General features: G+C 50.5%; 1 protein-coding gene across 1 annotated transcript in view; it reads left to right on the top strand.

The window, feature by feature from the left end:
- Positions 1 to 2,861: 2,861 nt before the first annotated feature.
- The window catches only part of LOC119391942 (uncharacterized), a 187,517-nt gene continuing 169,836 nt past the window's right edge, over positions 2,862 to 20,542 (top strand). Inside the window, exons 1-2 of the mRNA XM_037659587.2 lie at positions 2,862 to 2,967; positions 14,772 to 14,979. Coding sequence (XP_037515515.1) covers positions 2,862 to 2,967; positions 14,772 to 14,979 — 314 coding nt within the window. The remainder of the gene's footprint in view (positions 2,968 to 14,771; positions 14,980 to 20,542) is intronic.

Below are 20,542 nucleotides of genomic sequence, written 5' to 3'. Positions count from 1 at the left end.
ATTGATTTTTTTGGGCTTCAAGACATTGCTTCATTTGTATCACTGTGTATTCTTATATATTTTTGTTGTATTTTTGCTACATTTTCCTTGCTGCATCATTTATTGTGTATTCTTGTAAATTTTGATTATTTCTTTGATTTTTTATCTTTGCATAATTCTTTATCGTTCTGTTCCCCGCCTGCCTCGTCTTGAGTGACCGCAGTGTGTTCTAAATAAAAAAAATAAATAAAAGTTGTGCGAGAAGAAATCAGGCAAGCATTTCCGTTATCCGTATCGCTACCAGACCAGCGGTCTATAAACTATGCGTCAGCCGCACGTCTTCCAATGCCGGTGCCGCACAACTCGTCACCAGTGGCTCATCACCAGTTACACCACTGTAACCAGCCGCAGTGACCAAATCGCTTTAAATTCTGCATTAAAAATTATTAGTGACTGGTGCGATACGTGGAAAATGAAAATAAACTACAGTAAGACTATGTATATAAAGATACCCAATAAAATTAAAAATATACACTCCTTCGAATACGAGATGGATGGCAAGGCTCTAATCCGTGTAAACCATTTTAAGTACCTCGGACTTACCATATCGCATGATCTAAACTGGAAAACGCACATAGACAATATATGCTCCTCGGCTGAAAAAAAGCTCTGGTACTTGAGGCGAAAGTTAAAACTTGCTCCAGAACAAAACTAAATTAACTGCGTACTTAACGCTTGTTCGTCCTACACTAGAGTACGTGAGCGTCGTCTGGGACCCCTTTAGAAACAACCTGATACAAATAATTGAAAAAATCCAAAGAATAGCCGCAAGATTCATCTTATCAAAATACCGATCAACTGATTCCGTAACTGAGATGATTAACAAATTAAACTTGCCTTTACTTACTCAACGCAGGAGGATAGCTAGATTGAAAATTCTGTATCTGATTCATCGTAACTGGTTTAATTTCAATGCCCAAAAATATATGAAACAGCGAATGTCCCGAACAGTCAGAAGCAGCCACCAAGAACATATTCTACCAATTCCAGCACGAATAGATGTACAGGCTGTTTCACACTTAGGGGAAATCTCGGAGCGCGTGGCATCGTGATGCGGCTAGCGCTGCAACCACGCGCCGTCAGCAGCTCGCGCGTGCCCAGATGTACAACTGTACACCCTTGAAGCCTCTGCGCACGCGCGAGCTTCTGCCGGCGCGTGATTGCAGCGCTAGTCGCATCGCGATGTTAGGCGCTCCGAGATTTCCCCTAAGTATGAAACAGCCTGTACATAAATATTCGTTTTTCCCCAGAACAATAGAGGAGTGGAACTCACTGCCACATGAACTACTGACAATGTAAGCAAGTTTGAAACCGGGATAACTAAACTTTTCACTGCGACTGTAGACACATAGCGTTTACCTTGTGGATTCAGTTGACCTAAAGAAAACTCTCGTTTTTTGTTGTATAAGAACTGAATCATCAAGCGACCGCGGCAGATTTGATGGTACCAGGATTTAATAGTGTCTACAGATCTTCTTGCTTGCATTGTACCTATTCTATCATTGTATTACGTGTACTACTGCATTGTGCCTTTTGCGTGTACTGTACCTTGAGTCTGTCCTCGAGCGCGACTGCATTTTCTTTTCTTTCCTTTTTTTCATATCATGTGACGCAACCACCCTTTAACGGCCTTCGGCCAACAGTATCGATAAATAAATAAATAAATAAATAAATAAATAAATAAATAAATAAATACTTACAACGAGCCGGTGATCCCAGCGTACATTCCACCGCCACCGCCGCCGACTCCACAGCTTAATGCGCATACGGAAACCTCGTCGTTCTACCCTCCGCCAACATCTGCAACCTGGTCGCCAAGGGTTGCCAGTCGACCATTTGTTCCTAAGACGGACTTGTGGCGCATCATCGACCGCCATTGTTTCCATTGTGGAGAAGCCGGCCATGTTTACCGGATTTGCCCGTGTCGTGAACAGAGATATCAAACTTTTGCGCCGACCTTTCCACGTGCTCGTTTTCACAACCGACGCGACAGCAACGTGCACCTGCAAGCACAGCCATTTACTCCGTATCGTCGATTCCGCTCTCCGCCACCTGCGCCGAGCTCTTCGCCGCAGCGTTGTAGTTACGCCGATGCTTTCCGGGGCATATCCCTCAGCCCTCGTCGGGGAAACTAACAGCAGCGACCTTTGGGGGGAAGGTTGGCGCCCGTCGAGATGCTACAACACCGCCAACAGTACGATACGACGGACGATGCGACGTCGCTGACCCTATAGGAAACCGTAAGCGCCGACCTAGATATTTGCATAGGCGGACGCCCAGTGACAGCGCTTGTAGATACTGGTGCGGATTTCTCTACTATAAGCCGGAAACTCGCCGACTGCCTTAAAGGAGCAGTGACATCAACTTTACACATATCGCGTTTTTTGCGTGCACGTGTAGTTATCGACCCCCTAGTATCGATTCACCACTGATAATGCCATGGAAGGATGAATAATAATAATATTGATTAGTATGACCAGTAACGAGCGCGGTTCAAAACAGGTGCAAAACCAGCCACTTTGCAGCGTTGGCAGCGCCGCCGCGCGGTCACCACGGCGGTCACGCCCCGAAAGGGCCCCAACTGATCGCGTGGCCACACAAAACGATGACGCGAGTTTCAGCTGTCATTTCGTCTGCTACGCGCGCACGTGTAGTCATGTCTTCGTCACAACCACCGTCGTCGCCACCGTCACCAGTGTCTACAAGCTATGAAGAAAATACCGAGGTATTGGAAATCGCTGCGATTCGGGACGTCGCGAATAATTCTCACTTCGATCCTCTGCAAAGAAGCGATTCTGATATCGACGCCAGTCCGAGCAGCGATGAGTAGGCACCTGGAGAAGCAGCCTTGGGCCATGCTGGCTGGCAAGAACACAGAACAGGCAGAAATGTTTCGGACAGGAAAGGCGCTGCATCCTGTCCACAAAAGTAAGCAGTCCGGTTACTAACTACAACAAACGAGTTATGAATCCAACGATTTAGTACAGGTGAAATACTTCCACACTCCGCTCAGAACACCATTCGCGTCGTCTGATTCTTCCATTACGGCGGGCTCGCCTTCTTTTACCCCCCCCCCCCCTGCCCCCCCCCCCCCACACACACACACACTGTCGACGCTCTACGCGTCTGGCCCCCAGCCAGCAGTTCGCGCTGGCGCGTTTCGCCTATGTCACCATCAAGCTCCAAAGAACAGCACATTTCCTCGGTGTGTAAGGCCAGCGCCCGAGGAGGCGTTGGTAAAGCCAACGTTCAATGTATCGCGGAGACGCGAGGAGGGACGCCCACACCATGGGGAATGCCCATGGACTCTTCTAGGATGGCTGGATGATTTCATCATGCATCATTTCGTCAACTTGTAGCTTTCTGACCTCGTGTTCGCGTGCAGAGACTCTGTAAGGGCTCTGATAAATGGGACAGGCATTTTATTCGGTTAAAATACGGTGCTGAGCAACAAGACTTTGTAGAATTCTTGGGGGCGAGGAGAGGCTGTCCCTGTATTACCGCAGAAGTTCTATGATAAAACTTGTTGTTGGGCTAGTTGGTGCATGCTTCAAAGAATGACAAGGCTCCTACCACCAAGAAGAATAGGCGAAAAGAAAGAGCACCTAATTTTGTGCAACCTTGGTTGGTTGGTATTCTTGGCTGTTTGCGTCTTGTAAATTTTTAAAGCATGCACCAAGTAGCGCAACAAGATTTACTGAAGTCTATTTCTTCTACAGCGGGCCCTACCCTATGCTCATCTCTTTCTGATTCTAGATGCTCTTTCCTTTCGCCTATACCTCTTGGTGGTTAGCGTCTTCTAATAATTCGAAATTCTTTGAGCTGTTCTTGCTCATGCTCGGGAAGGCTCGGATTGACGTCTAAAGCTGGTTGAGGAGCTTGTACCGTCGGAGCAGATTCGGTAGAATCTGTGAGAGAGGAAGCGTTGCTGGCTTCGTCAATTTCTGCGACCATCGTTCACGTGCTTGCATTTGCTGCTGAAATGTACGAGCATCACTGTTGCTTTCACTCCACGCAGCTCGGCTAGGTATTGGCGCCGCAAATCTCACGGTTGACCAATAGGTGCGGGTTGCCCTCAATGATGCATGTTATGTCTGCGGATTTCTGAGTGACGACGGAAATGATGACGCTGCAGCGAGGTACAATAGTAACATTGCCTTGAAGCACATTCAAGGCGTGGCACCCTGGCGTCGCGTGCGGCGGTAGGGATTTTTCGGACGATTGTGTTATCAACTGAGATCTCAGGTCAATGACTTCACCGTGGTAACTTCAGAAGTCCATACCAAGATGACATTAGAGCACTGCACGGGCCCTGATTCTCGGCCTGCGCCCAGCCCGGGTCCGGCACTTGTTCAAGTTTACGCGTCCGTACCCGGCCCTGTGGCTGAAAACAAGATCCGGGCACGGCCCGAGCCCGAGAAAAAAAAGATGGTTGATCCCTCCGTCATAGGAATCTGAATAACACGAAAGTAAAGTGTGCCCTTACAGAAGTAACTGAATGTTTGCTGTGCACTGATATAAGAGAGTTTGCACAAAGTATATTGATGTCTGGCAGCTATATAGCACCGTTTAGCGTGGATGCACCCACTTTGATGATTGGTGGTACGTCTCCATCCCGACGACTAACGTCCATGTTAAATGATTACACAATATCGTGTGGTAGCTGTAGTAGGTAACGGTGAAAGCGTAATCAGAGAACGAGGTGTGATAGCCAGAAGAGCGTCGCATATTGCACGCAGAACTTGGTCGCCATGCCGTGGCATGTTAAAAAAATCACAGCATATCCACGGAGTGAATGATGATGAGTGGGCGAAGCTGCGGAGGTTCATCGGTAAACCGTGAATTTTCCGTGAATTCTGCCCAGTACATCATCACCGACGTGAGATCGGGCGCGTTTATACTAAAGGTTCGATGAGAGTTATGTCGACTTGCAGCTCACTTTAATTTTACATGTACGCTGTGAATTTTCATTGTTTAGAAAACCATTGCTTTAGAAAATATCTGGCGTCTTTCGTTAAGCAGCTGGCGTCTTTTCGTTTTGCTTTAGAAACATCTGGCGTCTTTTCGTTTTGCTTTTAGAAACCATCTGGCGTCTTTCGTTGGTTTATTTCATCAATCAACGGCGTTTTGAACAAAATTTTTATTTTTTAATCACGCACAAGAGAAATCTCACCAGGCACTACCTTGGAGGTAAACAATGGCTGCTAATGGGAATGAGAGACAGAAGTCGGCTTTTAGCTAATACTTACACTTCTACTTCTACTAACGTTTCCTACTGGAACATGCCAATGGCTGCTAATGGGGAATAAGAGACAGATGAATTCGGCTTTTAGTTAACGCGCACGCTGCGAATTTTTTATTGTTCAACAACGCACAGGAGAAATCTCCCACCGGCACCACCTTGGAGGTTAAGATCTGATACTAGCGTTAAGACTGGTTACGCACTACGACGGGGACGAACGGGTGCCGCTTTAAAGGGGCCCTGCAACACCTTTCTTTGTTATATTGGAATAGTCCCATTATTGACGTATGACTCTTCACGAGCCATATGCCGCAAAAATTTTTCGAATCCGTCAAGTCTAAGTGGTGTTACAAAATTATAGAGATCACGTTCCGCAGCTTTCTCTCTCAACTCAACGCAGCGAGCGCGCGGAAAGCTGCGCGCGGCGTGAGGGGAGGGAAGGAGGGCGGAGGTGCGAGGAGGCGACGTCAGCGCCGGCGGCATTTTTTTCATTTTTTTTCTCTCTGGCGTCTCGGCGCAACCACGTGGTCTGTGCCGCCACTTCCGGTCGGCTTGCGTCGTTCTCGTCGAGCGGAGTCGATCGCGCTGTGTATCGCGCGTGCTTGAAAACTGCGCGTCGGTTTGGTAATGTTGGGTGTGCACCTCGAACGCCGTAGTGTTTTCATCGCTCTGCCAACCATGGAAGCAAACGTGCGCGCTCGTTTCGAACGAATGACAGCTGAGATCGGTGTCGGCCCATACTCCGATACACCGCCTCGTAAGACGGCACTGGCAGACGACCCCGAAGCGCCGCCATTACCGGACGCCAGCATTGTTATCGGAGACACGCTGCGCCCGTGCCTCGGTCGGTCGTGAGAACGTGCCGACGATGCAGTTCTCAGCTGACGAGGCAACACTCGAACGGCTGCCACTCTCAACGGCAACCGGCGATGGTCAAAAGCACAGAAATATTCACGTTTTCGGCACTGCGCATGGCGAAGAAAACGGAACCACGCAACTACGAGCAGACGAGCTGTCGGTGAGACCGGTAGTGCTAATATTAATGTTTGTTCGGTGTTTTCAACGCGATAACATAATATAAACATACATATTATCTACTTATTGAACTAAAAATTAACAACGAAAGTAAAAATGAGGGTGCTATCGTGATTATAACATCAGCCATTGGTGGAACGGCCGACAATCGCGTCATATTTTGCGGACTAATACATCATTTGTCGAGAGAAGAGGGAGCGATTTTCAGCTGACTTTGAGAATTTATTGTAAATTCCAGGCCGTGCGCATCGCTATAATATTTGGCTCGCGTGTTCTCGGGAGCCTCGACTACCGATCGGCAGCGCTTTTTGAGCATGCTCGAAAAGTGTTGCAGGGCCCCTTTAAGGAGCTTCGCCCCTAAAATGTGATTGAATACCACGGCCGGACTAGAGGGAAACGTAAATCGCGTCGTGCCGCCCCCTGGCCGCGATTTTTCTCCGGGCTAGCGCGTGAGCGGGGAACGCGGTGTAACAGCCAGTTGAGGCAGGCGCGCGTCGCAGAGCTATTTTTGGTTTGGATTAGCGTGATGCTATGAGCGAGGCCGACGCTTTTACGACGCTTGGGCCAAGGTCGCCACCTCGCGGTGTGTTAAGGCATTGACAAAATTGAACTTCTTGATGGTACGCGTTTAGCGTTGAGTCCGTGAGGCGTTTAATAAATAAATAGCACAGGTTCAGCGACCAGCAGTCCGAAACGGAGCAAGCACGAGCACCAACAACCATCCTCGTCTTCGTCTTTCACTGGCGCCCCTGTTTGCGCCCTATCCATGCTACAAATCACTCCCCCGCAGAAAAGGAGCCATCCTGGCGACTTAAGGAACAGGGACGACTGGTGGGTCGTAATGCGGCTTCAGTCGGTCGACGTGAACAATCTCACGGCCACGGCGGCGCCGGTCTGCGGATGGTTGAACGGGCTCGACAACATAGTTGACGGGAGAGGCTTGACTTAGGACGCGGTAGGGGCCTTCATACTTCTGCAGTAGCTTTGTGGAAAGGCCAGGAGCAGAGGAGGGAACGCGAAGCCACACCAATGTTCCAGGCGAATATGACTGGGGAGGCAGGTTTGCGTCATGGAGGTCCTTTTGGCGTGCTTGGTCTTGTGCGGTTAAGGAACGTGCGAGCTGCCTGCATTCCTCGGCGTAGGTGGCGACTTCAGATAGAGTTGTGGACTCTGAGGCGTCCGGGCGGTACAGAAGAATGGTGTCCATAAATGAGGAAGGTTCGCGGCCGTAAAGAAGAAAGAAGGGAGAAAATCCTGTCGTAGACTGAGTAGCGCTATTGTAAGCGTACGTAACAAAGGGTAGTATGCGGTCCCAGTTGGTGTGGTCAGCGGAGACGTACATGGACAGCATGTCGCCTAGTGTGCGGTTAAAGCGCTCAGTCATTCCGTTGGTTTGTGGATGGTAGGCGGTGGTTGTCCGGTGCACAACGTTGCATTCACGGAGGAGGGCTTGTACGGCATCAGAGAGGAACGTGCGTCCGCGGTCGCTGAGTAGCTCGCGAGGCGCGCCGTGGCGAAGAACAAGTTGGTGAAGTATGAATAAGCCGACTTCACGTGATGTGGCCTCTGGCAGCGCGGCAGTCTCAGCATAGCGTGTCAGATGATCGATAGCGACGATCACCCAGCGGTTCCCGTCTGGTGTGTACGGAAGGGGGCCGTACAAATCAATTCCGATGCGATCAAAAGGCCGGGAAGGACAAGGCAACGGCTGGAGCGGTCCAGTGACTATACGTGGGGGGCTCTTCCGGCGCTGACACTTGGAGCATGAACGCACGTATTGGCGGACGAAGCGGTACATGCCACGCCAGTAGTACCGCAGCCGGAGGCGTGCATAGGTTTTGATTACACCAGCGTGGCCGCATTGGGGATCCGCGTGAAAGGAGGCACAGATATCGGCACGGAGGTGGCGAGGAATCACCAACAACCACTTGCGACCATCAGATAGATAGTTGCGGCGGTATAGGAGCCCATCGCGGATGGTGAAATGTCGAGCTGTGCGCCGCAGCGAGCGAGTGGCGGTACGTGGTGATGGCTTAGAAAGGAACTCGATTAAAGAGACTATCCAAGGATCCTGACGCTGCTCAGAAGGCATGTCAGCGTGTGTAAGGGCCGCAGAATCGTAGCTGGAAACAGACCCATTGCCACAGTCATGGGGAAGGGGAGAGCGAGAAAGAGCGTCGGCATCTGAATGTCTACGGCCTGACCTGTAGACGACGCGGATGTCGTATTCTTGGAGACGTAATGCCCATCGAGCTAGACGACCAGATGGATCTTTCAGTGAAGATAACCAGCAGAGGGCGTGGTGATCAGTCACGACATCAAATGGGCGGCCATATACGTAAGGTCTAAATTTTGTAATTGCCCAAACGATGGCTAAACATTCTTTCTCCGTGACCGAATAATTTTCTTCAGCTCTGGTGAGAGTGCGACTTGCGTAAGAAACAACGTACTCGTCGAAGCCAGACTTGCGTTGAGCAAGAATAGCGCCAAGGCCGACTCCACTGGCGTCCGTGTGGATTTCGGTAGGGGCGTCTGGGTCAAAGTGACGGAGAATCGGTGGCGATGTCAGCAGACGACGTAATTTCGCGAATGCGGCGTCGCAAGCGGATGACCATGCCATGACACCGTGGCTATCAGCAAGTAGGCGTGTTAAAGGGGCCATTATGGATGCGAAATCACGAACGAATCGCCGAAAATATGAGCATAGGCCTATGAAGCTCCGGAGTTCTTTCAGGGTCGACGGCTTGGGAAACTCGGCGACAGCGCGGAGCTTTGCAGGGTCAGGTAGAATGCCATCCTTGCTGACAACATGTCCCAAGATGGTGAGCTTCCTGGCGGCGAAGTGACACTTCTTCATATTGAGTTGTAGACCAGCCTGTGTGAGGCATTCCAGGACACTTGCGAGGCGCAGAAGATGGGTGTCGAAGTCCTTTGAAAAAACTACGATGTCGTCCAGATAACAAAGGCACGTGTTCCACTTGAGACCTCGAAGGATGTTGTCCATAAGACGCTCGAAGGTGGCGGGGGCGTTGCAAAGGCCAAACGGCATCACGTTAAACTCGTACAAGCCGTCAGGAGTTACGAACGCAGTTTTTGGGCGGTCAGCTTCATCCATAGGTACCTGCCAGTACCCCGATCGAAGGTCCAGTGAAGAAAAGAACTCCGCGCCTTGCAAACAGTCGAGCGCGTCATCGATTCTGGGGAGCGGATAGACATCTTTGCGTGTGATCTTGTTAAGGCGCCTATAATCAACACAGAATCGGATGCTACCGTCCTTCTTTTTCACAAGTACCACCGGGGAGGCCCAAGGACTGTGGGACGGCTGTATAACGTCACGACTAAGCATATCAGTCACCTGGTCATCAATAACTCTGCGTTCAGCTTGAGAGACCCGGTATGGACGCTGTCGCAGGGGTGCATGGCTGCCGGTGTCTATATGATGGACGATGGCAGACGTTCGACCCAAACTGGTTTGCTTGTAGTCGAAAGACGTCCGAGAGCGGTCGAGAAGCTTCAAGAGTTGGGTGCGTTGAGCTATAGGAAGGTCCGAATCAATTGATGGAAGGAAAGCGTCTAGGGAAGATGTGTTGGACGTGGTAACGAGATCAACGCTGGCGACCTGGAGGCTTGTTGTGCGATCGAGCAGTTGGCTAGCGCAAACAGAATCAATCTCCTCAAGACGCCCTATACATTCTCCGCGGAATACTGTGGCTGCGACCGAAAGCAGGTTCGTGACATAAATGCTGGAGCAGGAGTCTTCGAACGTGACAAGAGCAAAGGGGAGAATGAAGTTCTTACGAGAAGTGAATGCTTCTGACGGTGTGAACATGGCGCTAGAGAAAGCATAGTCGCAGGAGATCGGTACCCGAACAGAAGACATAGGTGGGATGTCCGTGTCCGCGGCGACGACGACACGAGGAAAAGATGACTTGCCAGAATCGATGTCGGAGATCGCTGATAACTCTAGTTCGGCACGGGCACAGTCAACAATGGCATGATGTGTGGAAAGGAAGTCCCAGCCCAATATAACGTCGTGGGAGCAGTGTGGAAAGACGACGAATTCGACGACATACAAAACGTCCTGTATGAGTAGCCGAGCCGTGCACGTCACGGAAGGTTGTATAGGATGCGCGGTTGCCGTACGGAGAGAAAGACCAGAAAGCGGAATCGTAATTTTTTTTTAACTTGCGGCACATTGCTTCGCTCAACACAGACACAGCAGCTCCCGTATCGACTAAGGCCTGCACGGCAACACCTTCAATGAAGACAGTTATTTCGTTAGCAGGTTGAGAACGAGGTCTTGTAAATTTCGACAGCGGCGCAGTTCTTGCCTCCGGAACTGCGATGGTCAGTTTTCCGTTCGGACGGGCGAGGGACGACGAATCATTGGCGAAAGCGAACGTCGGCGCGGGGACGGCGATCGACGGGAGTTGAAGGCTCGGCGGTTGGATGAAGAGGTGTCTGAAGTAGCGTAGGAGGGCATCGGCTGTGGTGGCTGTGGACGGACGTAGCTGCAACTTGCGTCAACGGTACCTGGACGGGCAACGCGGCGGCGGCAGAAACGCTCGACATGGCCGGGTAGACAACAGTAGTAACAGATTGGTCGGTTGTCCGTTGTGCGCCAAGGATTATGAGGAGGGGTGACAGGACGGCGATAAAGTGGAACGGGCGGGCCTGCCGGCGTCTGCGCTGAGTAGAATGCACTTGAGGAGTGAGCAGAGTCCGCGCCGTGTGGCAGCGCATGTGACTGCCTTCTCGCGACGTCAGCGTAGGTCAAGGGCGCGGATACAGGCGGCGGCTGGTGCGTAGGCGGAAGGGCTTCGGATACTTGCTCCTCAATGGTTTGTCGCAGCGACGAGGGGAGCCCATGAGCATTGCCTGGGAGAAAGGGTGCAAGAGACAGTTGTCGCGCAACTTCTTCTCGGATGAACTGCTGGATTTGTTGAGTCAACACCATCGGGTCCGGAGAGATGGCGCCAACGGTGAGTGCTGACGTACTGGTCGTGTCGAAGCTAGGACGGCGTGTGGAAATGCGCTGCTTTCGCAACTCGTCGTAGCTCTGGCAGTGCTGAATGACGTCCGTGACTGTTTGAGGGTTTTTGGCCACAAGCATGTGGAACGCATCGTCCTCGATGCCTTTCATGATATGCTTGACTTTGTCGACCTCGGACATGGCAGGATTGAAGCGGCGGCAGAGGCCTACGACGTCCTCAATATAGGAAGTGAAACACTCTCCAGACAGTTGGGCGCGATCACGCAAGCGCTGCTCTGCGCGGAGCTTGCGCACTGTCGGTCGGCCGAATACGTCCGCGAAAGTCGTTTTGAAGGAGGCCCAGGTGGTAATCTCAGCCTCATGGTTGTTAAACCAGAGTTCCGCGACTCCTCTCAGGTAGAACTGGACGCGGCCGAGTTTGTCGCTATCGTCCCACTTGTTGTTGACACTTACTCTTTCGTACGACGAGAGCCAGTCTTCGACGTCCTGCTCATCAGTACCGCTGAAGATGACTGGGTCGCGCTCCCTTAGAATACCGGGACAGCGAGGAGCTGGGGGTGTGGCAGCATGCTGCTGTGCGACGTCGTCGGGCATTGTTGACAGGGGAGGTAGAGTCCGGTTACGGAGTTCCACCAGCACTCTCCACCACTTGATGGTACGCGTTTAGCGTTGAGTCCGTGAGGCGTTTAATAAATAAATAGCACAGGTTCAGCGACCAGCAGTCCGAAACGGAGCAAGCACGAGCACCAACAACCGTCCTCGTCTTCGTCTTTCACTGGCGCCCCTGTTTGCGCCCTATCCATGCTACATTCTATTGAAAACCCGCCGAATGGGACGGACGTGTAACGCGTTGCAGGTGTTAATCGCGGAGGCCACAGTAATGACGAATTACTTTACTTTTCCGCTCCCAGAGGGAAACACCACCCCGCCGAACGGTGGAGTGGTAGATATAAAAGGCGCGTTTGTGAAGCCTCTAGAGTCTGTGACCGTGGCGCAGTGGATAGTGTGCCCGGGATTTGAGGAGTTTTTTTTAGGGGCGAAGCTCCTTAAGCCGTGGGTCTGTCCTTCCTCTGTGACCGGTTTGTAAACACCCGTCAACGTCATCTTCTTCTACTGCATACCAAAACGCGCGCTTCTCACGAGCTAGTATGCAGTTCTGGTATGCAGTAGCAGAAGAAGACGACGTTGACGAGTGACAATCTCGTGCGTGTTCGCCTGTGTGGTGTTCTTTCTTTTTTACTACGTCGTGGGTCTTTCCTTCCTCTGTGACCGGTTCGTAACCACCTAGTTGTATGACTCAGTCAGCAGGTGGCGCTAATGTGAGTGACGTCATGATGACGTCACTCGCACGTGACTGACGCAATAAAAGGCAATCGCAGTTGACGCGCTTCCTCTTTCGCAGCGAGTCACCGGATGGAGCAGGTGGCTCTAGACAGTAGACAAACAAAATAAAAGTTGATTTGTATATACGCACACAGTCTCACGTCTTTCTGAATGATGTAATGTGCGAACTTTCACGGGAGGGTTACGGTTTTACCGATGATCTCCCCCTCTCGAGCTTCGCCCACTTATCATCATTCATTCCGTGGATATGGCGTGATTTTTTCAAAATGAGCCAAATCCCGAAACCGAAACTTGGATAAATTTGGCTGCAACGAAAACTACTTGCAATTGGCTTCCATTTACGACACTGTTCAAAACGAAATGGGCCAAATGTACATAGAAACAGGTACTCAAGGGAGCTATTCCGAATAAAAAATGAGCCAAATACGAGGCATGTTTCTATCAAAGTGAGCCAAATCCATTCAACCAATGAGGGAACTTCCTGCGCACCCCATGATCAAACAGCCAAAATGGCCGGCACTACTACGCTTCCCGCCTGAACGTGTGGCTTTGTTTTGGTGTTTCTTATTCAAGTTTGCTCGTTTGAAATGGAAGAAGACGGTAACGAAGAGATTGGTGACCGGTCCGATCCCAGACGAAGTGGTCCTAGACTACGTAACGTGCGCGGAGCGTGAAACGTACCCCTGCCCGAGTGCGAGCCCAAGAAAAAAACGATGAAGTGCTCTCTCGTTTCGACAACTTCCGCAAGAAGTTTCAAGGACAAATTCCTGGGACTTCCGTAACAACAGCGCGGTGCTTTTATTTTAATGTTTTGCTCCTCGGAGCCTGTGAAGTGCCGGAGAACAACGGGTGCACGCTTTCTCCGTGGGCTCTCAGCGATATACAAGGTACACCTCGACGACGAAAAAGTGATTCCAGTGTGTCGCGATATGTTTTGTGCTGTACTAGGAGTCAGCAACAGTACCGTCACAAGATTGCTAAAGCACAAACATGGAAAAGGTGAAATCAAGCCTGAAAATCGAGGCGGCGACCACAAAGTAAGAAAGTATGGTCACAAGCGCGCAGCCGTAGTTTCATTTATAAAGCGCCTTCGCGCTAGAGTCACATTACTGCCGACAGAAGACGAAGAAGCTTTACCTGCCATCCGAGCTAAAAAGCATCAGAAATGTTTGGCACACGTACAATGCTCAAGCTCCGAATAATGCGCAGGTGAAGTACGGCTTTTTCATGGGATTTTTCGGACAAAGTTCAACCTTTCTTTTGGAACGCCACGGACAGACGTGTGTTCGGTATACCTGAGAAATGCACAGAACCTGAAAACTGTCTCCGACCCTGTACAGAAGCAAAGAGTAATCACGGAGCAACATGTGCACAAATTGAAATACAAGGCGTTCTACGCTCTCTTGAGGGAAAGACGAGCAAACCTGATGACCCTTTCCTTCGATTGCCAGCAAAACCAAGCGATGCCTAAAATTCCTGACCAGCAGGCATACTACAGCCGGCAACTTTACCAATACCACTTCTGCATAATACGAAATCAAGAACATGGGTCAATGCCCAAAGATCGTGTTCACTGTTATACATGGAGTGAGGACGAGAGTGCCAAAGAAAGCAATGAGGTGGCCAGCACTCTGCACAGCACATTTCGAAGCCTCAGCTACGAGGGAGTCCAAGAAGTCCGTTTGGTAGCCGACGGCTGTGCTGGCCAGAACAAAAATTCCACCATGATAGGCATGCTTCTCTGGTGGTTCCAAAATGAAACTCCTGCTCAGGTATCGAAAATTACTCTAGTATTCCCTGTCACTGGTCACAGCTTCTTGCCGCCTGATCGAGTCTTCGGCAGGATTGAGAAAGACATAAGGAAGCATGAAGAAATGCTGAACCCAGATGCCTACAAAAAAATTTTTGCGGAACATGGCACACTCTTGCAGCACGGAAAGCATTGGGATGTCTATGACTGGAAGGCCTATGCAACGCAGGTATTGAAGCCCACATCGAGCCTGCCCTTTAAGATAAGCACAGTTAAAGTTTTTCATATGCAGCTTAATATCAACAGACGAAGCCCAGAAGTTCGAGCAGAGCCACATTATAGGTTCTCTGCGTCAAATTTTGTTCCAGGGCTGTGTAAAGGGAAGAATTTGTCTGGTGCCCCAGAGAGGTGTGGTTTGTACAAGGCCAACTTGAACCCCCTCAAGGTGAAAGACGTTATGGGTCTCCTCGTTAAACACTTCGGAGAGTCGTGGCAGCAGCATGAAGAGCTCAAGTATTTTTCCAAGGTTTTCAGCAGATTCCAAGATCAAGAAAGGGGAGCCGACGAAGAGGAAGAGTGCGCGTGTTGCCAAGAAGACACTCCTTCTGTCCACATCTAGACCTGGTCTCGGCGCCCAGTGGCCTCTCTTCTATTGCAACAAAGGATTGCAGCTAGAAAATGACAATCGATAACACTTTCACGCAGCATATTTCTAAAAAATTAATCACATAATCATATTTTGTCTTTTCTGTGTTGCAAAGACCTGCATCAATAAAAGTTTGTTTTTTCAAAATGGGCCATCTCCTGTGTGACGAATCTATTTGTGCCAGATCCAAATTTCAACGGTTCATATCTGGTAAAATATTGACGTCACATTTTATTTCAGTGCTCCCATAAGGTCCTTTGCTGATATGCGTAGCATGACAAAAAATTTATTCAGCAGGCGCCACCGTTCTATCAGTAGGAAATAACGACGTTTTTCTCAATTTTACTTAAAGTGGACTTGGCTCTTTTAGAAAAAAAAAACTCGTCATTTGTTGTTGCGGACCGAGCGGTCGTGGGTTCGATGCCCGTTGACGGAACTTTTTTCTTTGCCATCTAATCGTGTAAATTTTTTAGACGTCATTTCCGTGACGAAAATACGTCACTGAAGTCTTGTTGGACCCAGGCATAAAACACTTTCGCGTTAAAAATTCACCTACCCCGCCCGGCCCTGCTCGACCGCACGTCGGGCCCGACAGAGGCACGAGCCACGAGGTGGTGTTGCCTGAACATGGATATTGAAAGGGTTTGCAGCGCAAGCACGGTAGTGCTGAAGGAAAGGCTTAAAAGCGAGGAACGGAAAGCAAAGAGGGACGACAGGGTTTCCGTTCCTCGCTTTTAAGCCTTTCCTTCAGCACTACCGTGCTTGCGCTGCAAACCCTTTCAATATGCATTTTAACCAACTAGCCCAAATAGCCGTTCTTCTTTTGAACATAGAGTCGACAGCAAGGCGTTTTAAGTAGCAAATATCGATGCAAATATCTACGTCTTGTTGGCGCGTGCTTGACGAACAAGTATAATCTAACCTACGGTAATTTTTTCAACAAAAGGGCCTCACAGTGGAAACAGTTGACCGCACATACTGGGTACGATGAACGTTTGTTCAGCTGCGGCGTACTGTGCCTATTAGATGCGAAGCAGCTTTTGCGCTGGGCTTTGTTCGTAGTTCCATTGGCGACCGTCCGCTTTCTAAAACCTACCATAGCCATCTGTAACATATTGAGCGCGCGCTCGTGCCAAGAAGTCTTCTTCTTCGTGTTCTTCGACCGCCTTGATTATGATACGTGCAGAGCACTTTAGAGGCTAGGGCTGCCGTATGCTGTCCTAGCTTGGCGTAACGCAGACAAAACCACGTGTGCTGGCACACGCTAGCGCGTTCGGGTCTGTGCAAGGAGCTGGGTAAGACGCTGTGGCCTCTCCTCCTTACACTCTCTTAGCAACCACGTGATGGCGTCGGGGAACGAGATTCTGCAGACGCGCGATGAACCCGCGTGGCGTGCTCCAACAAGATCTTTTCGGTACGGCTCACTGTTATCACGTAGTGGAGTACTCCAAATCGTCAACGATTTTTAGATGCGAAGCAGTTTTTGCTCGGGGCTGTGTCCGTCTTTCCCTCACGCGTCCGCTCCCCACTGCACATGCGCCAACTCTCCCCCCTCTCCTCGCGTGAGCGCGAGGATGTGAGAGGAGGTGGCGTGAGCACTGCCTCCGCTTCGTTTCCCCTCTCCCATTTCTCTCTCTCCGCCACAGCTTTGCGCTCGTATATAATGCGGCACGCGCTCGCTCCTGTTTCACTCTCCTTCGCAACGGCACTATGGACGCTCGTAAACGGCAACGCCGGCAAGCGTTGCACTCTCCTTCGCAACGGCGCTATGAACGCTCGCGAAGCTGAACGTAAACGGCAACGCCGGCAAGCGAATCTCGAAGCAGCCAGGCAACGCGAAGCCGAAGCGCAGCGGAAACATCGAGCTGGGGGGTAACATAAGCGATATACAACATATACGCAGCTCCGCACACAAATGAAACACACACGGAAACATACAAATCGAACAACACTAGAAGCACAGGTGAACACCCAGCGCTGCTTCGCATCCCCACATGGTTTCCTTTAGTGGGAGATGGTGTAATTTTTTTTTCTGCAAATATCATGGGACTAGTAAAGAGCGTTTTGTAGATAGCTACCCACACGGTGATTTGCAGCATGAGACCAGTTTCAATATCCAATGTTTTAGATGTGAAGCATCTCTTGCTTGGGGGTATGTCCCACGACCTGCTTGTCCGCACTTACAGTGCGCATGCGCGGCCTGCTTGTCCGCACTCACACTACGCATGCACAACCCTCCTCCTTCCCTCTCTCCAACAGCTGCGCGTTACTCTCTCCACTTCTCTCCCAGCAGCTGCTTGCGCTTCTCCTGCGTTCTCGCTTCTGCGCTCGCGGCGCATGCGCTACTCTCCTCCTCTAGTCTCCTCTCCTTCAAGCCGGTAGAGCGCTGCGCGCGTTGTCCAGCGCTTGCTTCGGTTGACTCCTCTGAAATGCGGGCTCGACATGCCGAAATTCTCTCCTGCGCAGCGCCGTGATGAGTGCCAGCGCATGCACGTCCCCTCCCCCTCTCTCTCCTCTCCTGCGCTGCTTCCCTCTCGCGCGCCTGTCGACCGCGTTCCCCGTTCACCCCGTGAGAATTAACGGCCAGGCTAGAGGGAAGACAGGACGCGCGCAGTGTTCCTCTTCGCGTTTCACGACACGAGGTCGGTAGCGTGCCCGAGGGCGGTAGCATGACCAACGAACGCCAACGGAACGCGATCATGCAAGTGCTCCGGCTTCGCATCTCCTCATGGTCCCCTTTAGCGGGAGATGGTGTAATTTTTTTATGATTACCTTAACTTCAAAATTTTTCATAAAGACCTGTTACGAACCGTTACGGAACATTTTTTTTTTACTTTCCGGAACAGAAACGGAAGGGAACTTTTTGTGGTGGAACGAAACTAAAACCGAAACGAAATGACACCCTGCTCCCAACTCCATTCCGCACTGCAAACGCTCCCGAGATATGTGACAAGTTCGTCGTCTTGCGGTACGGCTAGGTCGTGCCGTCGGATCACGCCTGCGTCAGTTTGTTCCGCTGCTGCTACGTGGCGTCGTCGGTCCTTCCGGTGGCGATGTTTCGCCTTCCGGCCTCCATTTGGCGGGCGGGGTGTTCTTCAGCTCTCGTCGCAGTGTCGTCGTCGGCGGCGGAGGTTGTTCGGTATTGGAACGAACAGCAACCGCACCTCCAGCTGCTCCTGCTTTTAGCTTTCTGGATACGGTCTAAATGACCGGCCCCGAGTATGGCCAGTGTATTGTCGACGTTGGGAAAATAGGTAGCGTCCTGGTGATGATGAACGCGACGTCAGGTGCCGTCAGATGCCACAAAATAGTCACCTCTCCAGGATACATAGTGATGTTCTCGTTCTCATTTGAAAGCTGTTCACGGTTTCCATGATAGCTTCGGCCCTCTCTTTACGTACGACACTCGTGAAAGTATCCAGGAATGCGGTGCGAAAGAGAGGTGACAGGTTGTTAGCATGGACTCTCGATTTTCAACCAGGTTCTGGAGCTGTCTTCGAGGCGTATATACACGTGGCGCAGTTTCTGGCTGCAGTCTCAATTGTTAAAAGCGGCGACCCGGTCATACGTTTCCAGCCACATTTCTGGATTTCGGCACGGTGATGCACGGAAAGTTGGTGGCTCCCTGGACTGCTGAAGCAGGATCGATGCAACCGACACGAAGGCTGTCATCGTAGTGGTCATAACTGGTGTATTTCTGGTACTTCCCGGAAGAAGCCCGTATTTTGGTGGCAGTCCTTGCTGCCTGCTGCTAGCTCGGTGATCTGCGAGAACCTCGGTGTCTTCTTCACGTTTTGAGCTTGGTTCGCGGCTTTTCGTAGGCGTCCGGAGCATGAAGGAACCAGCCCCTCCAGCACATATCACGTGGTTGTGAATCTGGAGAAAGGAGGATGGAGTGAGTAAAGACTGGTAAAGATGAAAAGATTCATTGGGCGAACTTGCGACCAGTAAAAGAACGACTCCGAGTACAAGCAAATCTCGCTGTGAAAAGATAACGGCGAGCACAGATATCCGGTTTCGACGTATCTGCTCGTCTGTGAAATGCGTCAGCTTTTATGCATGCCTCATGGAGCCTTCCAGCGTTATTGCTGAAGCTTGCGTTGCGTCTAGCATAAAATCGGTTGATCGTGCTGCGCGCAATCCTAACAGAACAGCCTGAAACAACCACAGCGTTTCTAAACATAGCGGCGCGACATGTGTCGAGTGGTGGTGACAGTTCTTGTGGGTGAAACCCGATCACGTAAAAAAATATAGGGATAAGCACGCATCTCAAAGTGAAACCTTGCGGAACTTGTCCGTTCATCTTACGCTGGCTTGAAGTAGATATTTTTGTATGTACAAGTTGATACCGGTAGCGCAGCTAAATTTCTAAACGCTCAAGGACGACTCCACGCGTGTTGAAGCGTGGGAAACTTCGGTTTACCAGAGGAGTTAGTAAGGAGCTTTGAGCTGCTATATAAGGGCACTACACGTCATATCTACAAAAACGGTGACACGACTGAGAGCTTCGCTGTTGCAAGTGTTGTAAGACAGGCATGTTCGGCCACACCTGTTTTATTTGTCTTTTCTCTGGACCCCGTCATTACAAAAGTGGTCACGTGCTCCGAAATGACAGGGTTCCCTATGCCGGGCATTGTGGAAATTAAAACCATAGGTTATGCCGATGACGTTTCGATCTTCGTAAAAAAACAAAGTTGGATTTCGCATATTTTTGGAATTCTTTAAAGGGAACTCCGCTTTGTCTGGGGGGCGCTTCAATGCAGATTTGGAGCATTCGCTGACGACATTGAAGGTGGGGTTCAATTTGTCGATGCGGCAAGAGTTGTAGGAGTGATATTCGAAGAAGTAGCCATTGCAAATCAAACAAGGGAAAATGCTACGGTCAGAACAAGGGACGCGATAAATGAGGCACCGGAGTTCAAGCTGTCACTCGCTGCGAGGGCATATGTAGTTAAGACGCAGGCATATGCGCATGCTGACTACATCGCGCATGTTGCTTCGATGCCGCGCAGTTTATTCAGCGCCTCTCGACAAATATTGGAGCTTTTATATGGGAACATAAACTGGCGAAGGTAAGGAGTACTTGTCTCAAACCTCCCGCAGAGCGTGATGGTTTGGGTCTTCCGAGCACTGGCGGCAAAAACAATCGCCAGGTTATTCGCGGATGCATATTGTCCAAGAAAAGGCCTGCTCATGTACCGCACAAGCACCTTAAAACGCGTTTGCAACAGAGAGATACAGTGGACCGCAGTATGAGAGTCCACTGGAGTTTTTCAAGACAGTGAACGACTTTAAGCGCAAAGTATATAAAAAAAGAGCAGGGTGAAAGGTAATGGTTAGAAGACGAGGATAAAGAAAAAATGGGCAGGGGCGAAGCACGTAGGGAAGGGTGTTTCAGCTCAACTATCGTGAAACCCGTCGAGGGGCGAAGCATACAGTGTGCGCCGGTGTTTCCCACATCAATATCACTGCTAATGGGCAATGAGAGACAGA

This window comes from Rhipicephalus sanguineus, chromosome 4, assembly GCF_013339695.2.
Source record: "Rhipicephalus sanguineus isolate Rsan-2018 chromosome 4, BIME_Rsan_1.4, whole genome shotgun sequence".
NCBI classification, from domain to species: Eukaryota; Metazoa; Arthropoda; class Arachnida; order Ixodida; family Ixodidae; genus Rhipicephalus; species Rhipicephalus sanguineus.
This window is presented reverse-complemented; position numbering and strand designations above follow the sequence as displayed.